Source organism: Protobothrops mucrosquamatus, unplaced genomic scaffold (genome assembly GCF_001527695.2).
Source record: "Protobothrops mucrosquamatus isolate PMUCROS unplaced genomic scaffold, P.Mucros_1.0 scaffold874, whole genome shotgun sequence".
Taxonomy (NCBI): Eukaryota; Metazoa; Chordata; class Lepidosauria; order Squamata; family Viperidae; genus Protobothrops; species Protobothrops mucrosquamatus.
Genome location: NW_015387128.1, coordinates 1,318,996 through 1,330,915, shown reverse-complemented (window position 1 = coordinate 1,330,915; position 11,920 = coordinate 1,318,996). Strand labels below are relative to the sequence as shown.

At 40.2% G+C, this 11,920-nt stretch overlaps 1 protein-coding gene across 1 annotated transcript in view; it reads left to right on the top strand.

Moving 5' to 3' along the window:
* The window catches only part of SMC2 (structural maintenance of chromosomes 2), a 24,718-nt gene extending 13,875 nt beyond the window's left edge, over positions 1 to 10,843 (top strand). Inside the window, exons 17-24 of the mRNA XM_029284729.1 lie at positions 1,059 to 1,252; positions 2,291 to 2,434; positions 3,366 to 3,560; positions 4,738 to 4,938; positions 6,126 to 6,242; positions 7,229 to 7,389; positions 8,126 to 8,273; positions 10,151 to 10,843. Coding sequence (XP_029140562.1) covers positions 1,059 to 1,252; positions 2,291 to 2,434; positions 3,366 to 3,560; positions 4,738 to 4,938; positions 6,126 to 6,242; positions 7,229 to 7,389; positions 8,126 to 8,273; positions 10,151 to 10,342 — 1,352 coding nt within the window. The 3' untranslated portion in view covers positions 10,343 to 10,843. The remainder of the gene's footprint in view (positions 1 to 1,058; positions 1,253 to 2,290; positions 2,435 to 3,365; positions 3,561 to 4,737; positions 4,939 to 6,125; positions 6,243 to 7,228; positions 7,390 to 8,125; positions 8,274 to 10,150) is intronic.
* Positions 10,844 to 11,920: the final 1,077 nt, after the last annotated feature.

Below are 11,920 nucleotides of genomic sequence, written 5' to 3'. Positions count from 1 at the left end.
TAATAATAATAATAATAATAATAATAATAATAATAATAATAATAATAATTAGGACCCGAGTTTCTGTTTTTAAGCAAGGCAGTTTTTAAGTTGAGTGGTGCCCAATTTTGCGAATTTTATTACCACTGTGGTTAAGCAAATCACTGCAGTTATTCAATGAATCATGTGGTCATTAAGTAAATCCAACTTCTTCCCCTTCCCCCCCCCCCCCGGCTTTCTTCTTGGAAGCCGGCCCAGAAGGTTGCAAATGGAAATCACATGACCCCAGGACTCTGCAACCATTGTAAATACACGCCGGTTACCAAAGTGCCCCAAATTTTGATTATATGACTGGAGATGCTACAACAGTTTGTAAACCTGAGGACAGGTTGTAAGTCGCTTTTTTTCAACGCCACTGTAAGTTTAAACGGCCACCAAACAGATAGTTGTAAGTCGAGGGCTAGCTGTATCTTCACTGTTTTCTTGTCATGTCATTTTCTTGGTACCATAGCCTTATTTTCCCTCAGTGGAGATTAATTTAAGGCAGTGATGATGAACCTGACTCGTATCAAAAGGTGACACGTCATGACATTTTGGGCAACAGGCCAGCGTTTAGCCACACCTGACAAAACTATTCTCAAAAGCACACCCCATTCTCATGTGATTTTTTTTCCCCAGAGGCTGTGGAGTTTGCGTGAGAATGTGTTGTGTTCTTGTGTGGCTTCCTGAGCCACTGAAAATTGTATGACAATATGGCGTGCCGTCTTCCTTGCTTTTTCTTCAACCTAAATAAAAAAAGCCCAGATCCATTAACCATTTTTTTTCCATATAAGAGTTACTCTAAGAAATACAACTAGTGGTTGTTGTGCTGGAAAAAATTACAAAATTCAGTCCAAAATGGGGGGAAAAGCCATAATTAAAATTATTTGAAAATATTAATGATGAAATTGGCCTAGTATTTTAGATAGAATAGTTAATATTTAGGGTTGGTTTTTTTTGCATTTCGTAAGGTGATATTTTGCTTTCTGCTATATAGCTTTTCTATTTAAAAGCTACAATCAAAACTCTTCTGTTTTTAGAGGAAAGCGAGGAGACGCTAAAGAAAACAAAAGAAGTGCAAAAAAAGGCTGAGGAAAAACTGAAAGTGCTGGAAAATAAAATGAAAAATGCTGAAGCGGAAAGAGAGAAAGAACTGAAGAATGCCCAGGAGAAACTAGACGGAGCCAAGAAAAAGGCCAATGCTTCCACCAAGAAGATGAAGGAAAAGGAACAGGTAAAAATGCCGCTATAAGGCCAGAAGCTTAGAAAAGAAATAGACTCAACTGGTAAATAGATTCTTTTTTTAAAAAAATGGTCTATCTGTGTTCACGTTTCTGAAAACATTTGTACTGAAGAAAGAGCAGCTCTCGTACTTTATGCCATCTCTTGAAATGTAACAGAATAACAGAGTTGGAAGGGACCTTGGAGGTCGTCTAGTCCCACCCCCTGCTCAAGCAGGAGACCTTATACCAGGGGTAAGCAACCTCAGCTCTTTTATGACTCATGGACTTCAACTGCCAGAATTCCTGAGTCAGCTATGGGAGTTGAAGTCCATGAGTCATAAAAGAGCCAGGGTTGCCTACCCCTGCCCTATACCATTGCAGACAGATGGCTGTCCAAACTTTTCTTAAAAACCTCCAGTGTTGAAGCACCCACAACTTCTGGAGGCAAGTTGTTCCACTGTTGTAATGAGGAGGGGGTTGATGATGATCTGTACTAAGCACTTTGGGCTACAAGCATATTCCCCAGTTTTCGATCTACAGCTACAGTCTATGCATCCTTCCAGTTAAGGTTGAAGTTTTTCAGATCTTCCTGAAATGTTTGGCGCCAAGTTTTTTGGGGGGGGCCTTCCTCTTTTTCTCCAACCATCTGGTGGTATCCAATTGATTGCAGTCTTTGCTGGATGTTGCTCACTCATGCGGAGCACATGTCCAGCAAAGTACATTCTTCGTTCTGTCACTATCTCAGAGAGTCTTTGGGAATTATTCCTTTGTAGAATTTTCTCGTCTGTAACATGGTCCTCATATGAAATAGGAAGAATCCTTCTGAGACAACGGAACAAGAAACAGAAGTCCTGCATTAATGTAATAAAATGTAATTTCACCCTGAGATCCAAATTTATACCATACCATACAATTAGCTTGAATAAATACTATGTATGCAGCTCTAACCTTTAAATGCTAATTCAGACATCCCGTTGTACTCGGCAGGACTCGCTCTCATGTTAGCGTGAATAAGATTATAATGTTAATATCTGCATTATATTTTTTAGGAGGTTGAAGCACTTGTTTTGGAGCTTCAAGAGTTAAAGCAGGAAGCAGCCTCCTATGACCAACAGATGGAGGCTGTGAATGAAGCTATTAAATCAATCCAAGAACAAATTGAGACCATATCAGCTGAGGTAGCAAAAAATAAGGTTAGTCTTATTCCGAACTATTAAAATAAATACTGAATATATTTATTTTTATCTCACCTTTATCGCGAACTCAGCCCTGTGAGGTGGGTTGGACTGAGAGAGGATGACTGGCCCAAGATCATTCACTCAGTTTTCATGCCTAAAGTGGGATTAGAATTCATATCTCTTGATTTCTAGCCTGATGCCTTAACCAGTAGTCCAAACTGGCTCTTAACCAAATATGCCTTACCCAGCACACGCAACTATTTTTTTTGGAGTTTTTAGGATATTAAATGCTTCTAGTCTTTCATGGTGAACAACTCATTGTGCCCTAAGTATCCTGTTGGCAAATCTTACTGTACTTACTGTATTTTTTATATGGCACTGAGTATACAACTAGACCGCATGGTCTTGCCCTCTAAATGGGCCTACCACAGAACCTCCAACTAGTTAATCCAATTTCTTGCAGTCTTTTAGATTTAGCAATAGCAACAGCACTTAGACTTGTATACCGCTTCATAGTGCTTTACAGCCCTCTCTAAGCAGTTTACAGCAGAGGTCCCCAACCTTTAGAGCACCAGGGACCAGTTCCATGGACAGAAGTTTTTCCATGGACTGGAGGGTGCGTGGTTTTGTATGCTGCCTGTGTCCTGTGGATGGGGCTTTGCTTGTTTATGTGACCCGGTTGCTGGCATGTCGCGGTCCAGTACTGGTCCACGGACCGAGGGTTGGGGACCCCTGATTTACAGAGTCAGCATATTGCCCCCAGCAATCTGGGTCTTCATTTTATCCACCTTGGAAGGATGGAAGGCTGAGTCAACCTTGAGACATTCAGAACTGAACTGCTGGCAGTTGGCAGAATTAGCCTGCAGTACTGCATTCTAGCCGCTGGGCCATCGCTGCTTTTTAAACTTATTGACCTATTGAGATTTTTGTTATATCTGCTCTTCAGGAATCTGTGAAGAAAGCACAAGAAGAACTGGCCAAGCAAAAAGCAATGGTGCTAGCTCAAGATAAAGCAATTAAAGGCAAGTCTGCAGAGGCCGTAAAATATAAAGAGCAGAATAATGAATCACAGCTTAAAATTAAAGAGCTAGAACACAACATCAGTAAACACAAGCGGGAGGCTTTGGATGCTTCAGCAAAAGTAAGTTAATGTTACATCTATTTCTCTACCAACAATTACCATTTCTAATGTTAATATTTCATGTCAATAGAAACCTGCCCCTCAAATAGTTCAAAGCATATCCCAAAACTACAGTATAAAACAAGGTATACATTGTTGTTCCTCACAATCTTGGCTTTGGCCACTGAGACTCTTGCAATATTATGGTGCAATTTTTAATTATGATTGAAGGGAATATATTTTTTTAATACATGAGGAGAAATTTTATATTAATTGTGTTCAATTTCATAATAGTTAGATTTAAATGCAGGGCCGCCTCCCACACCAGAATGGACTTCCTTGTATGGATCTCAACCGCCAAAGTGTATTTCTTGATTTGAAATGGTTTGTACCTTCATATGGTTATCTGATTGGGAAATACCTGTAATTGTGTAGCCAAATCAGTGAACACTCCATTTATGGAGGTAGATAAATTCCAAACACTGAGGAATTGCATCTTTATTACCTTGGAAAGATGTTGTTGCCTAGATGTGCACAAAATATTGCACGGGATGTTGTTAACCTCCAAATGGGCTGTTTCAGTGGGTCTCAGTATGTATGCTTTAAGGCAGGAGTCTTCAAACTTGGCCCTTTTATGACTTGTGGACCTCAAATCCCAGAATTCCTCAGCCAGGCACGCTGGCTGAGGAATTCTGGGAGTTGAAGTCCACAAGTCATAAAAGGACCAAGTTTGAAGACCCCTGCTTTAAGGTGAAGTCTGGAACGTCTGGATGATTCGGTGGCTGGAACATTCAGAATGTCCTGTTTCATGGCCAGAATGGCATCTTTTTAAACCCCTGATGCTACTCCCACATTTTTCCTACTTTCAGGAACATGCCGTGATAGGTGCACGGGGCATCCAACAAAGAGCATCTGGTTTTATGGCACAACTCACATCGCTCATATTAGTATGATGCAGAACGATATTTTCTTCAAAACAGGCAAATAGAGAAAGGAATACAACATCCAGTTTCTTTTTAATTATTTCAGCTCCCAAGAAAGTTGCAGCAGGAATAGTAAAAGACAATGATGTGGAGCCTTGATTGGTGTGCTCCACCCTGCAATCCATAGGTTTCCATGCTGATAACATGGCAGTTGATTTGTGCATTGATTTGCATTTGCAAATGCTTTCCGCTTGTTCCTTTATGTGTCTTGGCAGGTAGCTAAAATGCTTGCAGACTATGAATGGATATCTTCGGAGAAACATCTTTTTGGCCAACCAAACACGGCTTATGATTTCAAAACCAATAATCCAAGGGAAGCTGGTCAGAGGCTTCAGAAACTGCAGGAGAAGAAGGAGAAGCTGGGCAGGAATGTCAATATGAGAGCCATGAATATGCTTTCAGAAGCTGAAGAAAGAGTTGAGTTGCTCTTATTCCGCCTTAATGCCTTCGTGCTGCCATAAACAACGGTCTTTTCAATTTAGTGTTCTCCAAATTTGGGCCACTAGTTCCACACTCCCCAAATGGCATATAGTAGATGTCATAGATCAGTGGTGGCGAACCTATGGCACGCGTGCCAGAGGCAGCACTCAGAGCCCTCTCTGTGGGCACGCGCGCCATTCCCCAGAGATGGCAACCGTCCTCTTCAATCAGCCACCCACTAACTCGCTGAGGTCCCACATGGCCGGATGCATCCCAGCATCCATGCGCTCGCTGGCCTCTGTGTGCAGGGGCCAATGATGTCAGGCAGCAGCCACCCTGGCCCCTGCCTCACCTTACCCTGTGACAATGGACCCCCGCCTTGCCTCGCCTCACCCCGCAGGACGAGCCTCCTGCCCACCGCCCCACCTGCCAGAGACCCCCTGGATCTCCCCCAACCCTGCCCGGCCCCCGCAGGCCCCAACATCGAGGTGATTACGCCCACCCAGTCTACCATGACCACCACAGCCACACCCACCCAGTGGGCCATGCCCACCTGGCACCCGGCGATAAATAAGTGGGTTTTGGGTTGCAGTTTGGGCACTCGGTCTCTAAAGGGTTTGCCATCACTGTCATAGATATTTGGAGAATACCATGTTGGAGAAGATTTGTGTATCATTTCTGACATTGCTCTCAATAATGTGAAAGTTAACATGTTTTTTGTTCATTTGGCAACTTAGGTAGTCTTTGCACATGCAATTCATCGTTATATTGTTGCTGAAGAAGCTAGAAAGTGCTTTCTGGGCAATTTCAGCAAAAACCACTTTGTTTGTTTGAAACCTATTGAAATTTCTTAACAGAAGAACAGGCATTCATCAGTAATCCTGTCAGTGAATGCTTATGCAAACCTCAGTTCTAAATATCAAATATTCAGCAACAATAGATGCTCAGAACATTAAGAAGCCTGGTCTCAGAATGCACTGATGAAATTACATGAAATTAATTTCAGCTCAAATAATAAATCAGTAGTAGCTGCATAGGCATTTACAAAGAAAGGTATTCTCTGATTAGATAACAGTGATGTCAAGGAAGACTGACAGATCTTTGTTCCTAGTCAAAAACAGTTCCTTGCATATCATTAGCCTGGCTATTCTGTGCCTAATCCTGATGCCCTTTTCTTGTGCAGTACAATGACTTGATGAAGAAAAAGAGAATTGTTGAGAATGATAAATCTAAAATCCTTGCAACAATTATGGAGCTTGACCAAAAGAAAAACGAAGCTTTAAATATTGCATGGAAAAAAGTAAGTCTCTATGCTTCCTAGCCAAAGATTTTACAACAGACTCAAGATAATAATAATGATGATGATGATGATGATGATGATGATGATGATGATGATGATGATGATGATGATGATGATAAAGTTGGAAGGGACTTTGGAGGTCATCTAGTCCAACCCCCTGCTCAGGCAGGAAGCCCTATACCATTTCGGAAAAATGGCTGTCCAGTTTCTTCTTAAAAACTTCCAGTGTTGGAGCATTCACCGCTTCTGGAGGCAGGTTGTTCCACTGGTTAATTGTTCTAACTGTCAGGAAGTTTCTCCTTAGTTCTAAGTTGCTTCTCTCTTTGGTTAGTTTCCACCCGTTGCTTCTTGTCCTGCCTTCAGGCGCTTTGGAAAATAGCTTGACTTCCTCTCATACTTTATTTCATTCTTTAAGTAATTAATTAGGATGTACCACTCTGATAATTATCATCCCACCTACCATGCCCAAAGGTCCAGTCAAATAAATGTGGGTGAACAAGGGATCATCATCTACCGAATTCCTTAATTGTATTACATGCAGGAATATACATTTGGGTGGCTAGTGGCCTCATTCTGACTAATTATTGATGTGCTGGAACTGCATTCTAAAAAGTCGGAGAGATCAGGACCAAAACTAGATGCGATTTCATTTTAGTTAAAACTAGGTACAGTTAAAATATTTATTCTCCCAAGTTTTTCATAAGGGGGACATCACCTTTGGAATGGCTGTAGGGATCATTCACATGAACTCAAACTGAACATCTCTGTTAGTGGGTTCAACTCCTCCTAAACACACACAAATCCAATTTGGAGAAATAATTTAAGCACTCCCTGGAGCATATTTAGGCCTATTTGGGAAGCAGAAATTAACTCACATAATATTATTGGTAGACTAAAATGGGCTACATTTTGAATCGGGGCGGATTCCACGATATACCTTGGATACAAATTAATTTCTCTAATGACAGAATTGTTCAATTTGCTAGGTAAATGAAGACTTTGGATCCATTTTCTCCACACTTTTGCCAGGGGCCAATGCTATGCTGTCGCCTCCTGAAGGGCAGACAGTCCTTGATGGGTTGGAGTTTAAAGTTGCCCTGGGGGTCACTTGGAAGGAGAATTTAACTGAATTAAGTGGAGGCCAAAGGTTAGTACTTTTTTTTTGAATCGCAAACAAAGTAAGACAACTCAGGTTTGAAGTTTTTCTTTTTAATTCTTGTGGCATTTCTCCAAAAGTGTACAAAGATCATGGGTAGTTTGAGTGCAACAAATATAAAATGCCTACGTCCAGAGAAAGAACTAAAGTGTTTGGAGGAGGATTACCTGTACCATAATATATTATTGGTCGAAGATCTTCAGGATTGAATAACATGTAAATGAAGTAAAAGAAATAAAATGGAAAATTTTCTGTCTTTAGCTACACTGGAATTTGTCTTTTTGACAGATGTTTAAAGTCTAATGTTTATTCCTGGAAGAATATACATTTATTCACAATATGAATTCCAGCTTCAAACTGTGCCTCATACTCTGTAAATTTCTGGGTAACTTTGAAGATTAAAAAAAACCCGTTTTTTTACACCTTTTGTGTTACAGTGACAAAGAAACTGCGAATGTCACCAGGGTTATACTGTACACTCAGACTAAGATGAAATAAAATTTATTCTGCATACAAAGAGGGAAAGGAGCAAAAACTCAAAGGAGAAATTAAAAAAAATAGATTCTTATCAAGAGCCCAGCTTGATAGATATAACGTAAAAAGAATTATTCTTAAAATTGTTATAAGTATTTTGTTTCAAGAAATTATACTGATTAAAAAAACAAGACATTTTCTTTGATGGTAGCATTCTGATGGGATTTTTTTTTTTGTATGGTTCTTTTTTTAGATCCCTTGTAGCTTTGTCCTTAATTTTGGCCATGCTTCTCTTCAAACCTGCTCCAATTTACATCTTGGATGAAGTGGATGCAGCCCTTGATCTTTCTCATACTCAGAATATTGGGCAAATGCTTCGGACCCATTTCAGACACTCTCAGGTAATAAGTTAACAATTTACCAAAAGTATATTCTGCACTAATTTTTGAAACTTCTCTTTTCTCTATTTACCACCGAGAAACATTTGCTCCTGAATTAATTTTCTCTGTTTTACAGGCAAACGGCTCATATGTCTTTGCTCCAGAACTAAATCCCTCATTCTCCTAGGTTGTCATTCATATAAGACATGCATTTTTTTCTATTCTCATCCTCTGAAGGTCTGCCACTGCAGTACTATATAGTACATGGGCAAAAGAGGAAAAAATGAGTCCATTTTGTGTGAAGATACAATTTGTATAAGATATATTTCATTTTAGTTGCTATAAGTCATCTTATAATTTATTATATTTTTATTTCTCAGAGTTTAGTTGTGGGGTCAAATCTAATTGGAACTTGAATGGGAGACCACCAGGAAATCCCAACCCTGTAGACTAGGCTGCAGAGTCAAAAAAAGGGCTAAAGTAGCAAACCAGTTTCATATTGTTGTAAAGAAGACTACATGGATATGTCCATGGAATCACTGGGAGTGCCTATTTTGAAAGGGTCTCTGCCTTTAATTTAGTGGGTCATTTGTCAGCATCTACAGGTAGACCTCAACGACGCTCATTGGGACCAGAATTTTCAGTGGTCACAAACACGATGCCATGTGTCTGCACTGCTTAGCAACACAGTCCTACCACCATTAAGCAAGGACCTCATGAGTTAAGTGAGAACCTCATGTGACCAAATTCCTGCCACCTTCCCCAATGACCTAGCTCAGCGGTGGCGAACCTATGGCATGGGTGCCAGAGGCGGCACGGAGAGCCCTCTCTGTGGGCACGCGCGCCGTCGCCCCAGTCCTAGGCATTCAGCTGGGTTTTATAAAACCTTTTTGCTTTAGGCCTCCGCCGCCATGTACAAAAAAAAAAGGTTCAATCAGTCAATTTCAACTTCTCGCGGGGAAAAAAAAAAGATCTTGCAAAGTTGGAATTGATTGATTGAACTTTTTAGTCCCACCCAGTCTGCTGTTACTACCGCAGCCATGCCCACCCAATGGGCCACACCCACCCAATGGCTACACCCACCCGGCACCCGACGATGCATAAGTGGGTTTTGGGTTGCAGTTTGGGCACTCGGTCTCTAAAAGGTTCGCCATCACTGACCTAGCTTATTGGAAAGACAGCAGGGAAGATTGCAAATTGTGATCACATGACTGGGGGGGGGGTACAGAGATGGGCAGAATCTTGACAAAAACCAGTTGTAAATACCACTCATTGTCATCACAAGTTCAGTTGCTGAACAAATTATTGAACGAGGACCATCTACACAGTTACACGTTGTTGTCTCTGCTTTTTTAATGCATTCTTTTACATGGTACATAGAGGCATAGGTATCTTTCTCTTGTATCATGCTATATTCTGACTATTTTACTTCAGCAGTTGAAGTATTCTTTTCTAATATCCCAAATAAAAAATTAGTTATGTTTCTTAAAGAGACTTTTTTTTTCAAAATAGCTTACCTTTCTGTTGCATAGTTCTTGGATACTTCCAGAGTTGTGAACTATTTAAAAACTTTTTTTTTAATCAGGGGCTCAAAAAGATAACATTTTTGAGAGTGTTTCAAACTGCAAGTATAAACACAAATAATTTAAATACATGCATGGGACATGCATTATTTAAGCATCTTGTTTGTTCTCACAGGCTATGGTGGTTCCCAGCCTGGATAAAATTTGTACATTAACCTTTTGATAACATAGTTATTTTGACTTTTTTATCTGCTTGTAATCTAGTACCCAGATAAAATGATTTTTTTTATTGCTCCAAATCCAACAGTTTGAAAATGCTATGTTCACCTGAAAGCCTAGTTTAATAGTTTTAACATGATTTTTCTGTTCTTCTAGTTTATTGTGGTTTCATTGAAGGACGGTATGTTCAACAATGCAAATGTATTGTACAAGACCAAATTTTTGGATGGTGTTTCTACTGTGGCACGATATACACAGGCTCAGAATGGACAGAGCGGAGCTGCACAACAAAGAAGCGATAAATTAAACAAGAAAGAAAAGAGAGTGAAAATACCAGTGGATGTTTGAAAAATGTTTGCAGCTTGGTAGTTTGCCTACATTTTTAAAGAGAAAATGGGATGCAATTAAATTATAGAAATGCCTCTTCCTTAGCATAGCAATAATCCATATCTCTATAGAGTACCGAGATTCTCTGCACTCATCAGCTTGAGGTACAGAAGGGTTAATCCGTGTTGCTCTTTTTCTTAATTTAGATTAGAAATATTTTAAAGACTTGTAAATATCTCTTCTATTTTTTCTTCTCATTACAAAAAAGCTTGCATTTGTTTAAGAAACAAAATCACACCTGTAAAAGTTACCTGTTTCCATAAAGCAAACTACATTCTGGCCAGTAAGTATAAACCATATAAAAATAAATAATACATAATCAGAAGACTATAAAATCGTGTACTAGTATGTAACGTCTGACTCCAAGTTCTGTGCTTGTTTTAAATTTAAATGTGTGATTTTGTATAGCAGCAAAATCTGTCATATATTTGTATTAGTAATAAAATCCTCTCAGATACTGCCTTTATTTGCTGTTGGATTTCCTTAGTTTTATTTACTACAGCAGTGGTTCTCAACCTTTTTAATGCCACGACCCCAACCGGTCGTAAGTCGAGGACTACCCAACCGGTCGTAAGTCGAGGACTTTCCCTGCCCGGGAGCGCCGTGCATGCGTGGTTCTGCTCCCTGCGCCGGCCGAGGCGTAGCTGGCAAGCGGCAGAGACAGAGCAGGCCGACCACCAGCTGGCCCAGCTCAAGGGAGGTAAGGCACCCGCCGGAAAAGGGGGAAAAATGGCGGATAGCCTTGCTTGGCGACCCCCGTGAAATGGTCGATTGACCCCAAATGGGGTCACGACCCATAGGTTGAGAACCGCTGTACTAGAGGAACTTAAAAGTAGATTGCTGCGTGAGCAAGCTGCTTTAGTGGTTTACCTGAAGCCTTTTTAATTATCTCAAGAGTTGGAGGTCCCAAACTAATAGAAAAGTGGCCCTTTTGGAAAGCAGGAAATGGCTGAAGGAAGGCTGCTTTAACTGTAACTTTTGCCCATGTGAATGAATAAATGAATGAGGCGGAAGTGCATTGCATGCTGGGAAGGCAAGAGAGTGAGGCACTGCATCTTCATTTGAAACATGTTTCATGTCAAACTGTGATTATCCTCACAGCCATTTTGTGAGGATCTGATCCACTCTCACATTTACCAGTAGAGAATAGATCCCCGATTTAGACTAAATATGTTTAATTGCTCATATGTTAAGTTTTATATGGACAGTTTAAGGGGGCAGTGCTTGTGAAACAGGCCACCTTTCTTTTGGCCTGCTCTTTTGGAGAAGAAAAAAAAGTCACCAATTTTATGTAACCTTAATATCTTACCAAGAATTGGTATTAAATGGTGGGACAGTTTATCACTTTTGACTAATGTAGCAAATCCTGTATTTCATATTGGCTGAGTTGACAGGCATAACTTGTGTTATGGTTTATTCAATCCAAATTTAGATATTAAGTAGTATACATGGCTTAAATATGTATAACATGCTAGTCTAAAACTATGGTTAGCATGATCTCAAGTTCCAGCACATTATTTTTAGTCTATAATAGGGGCC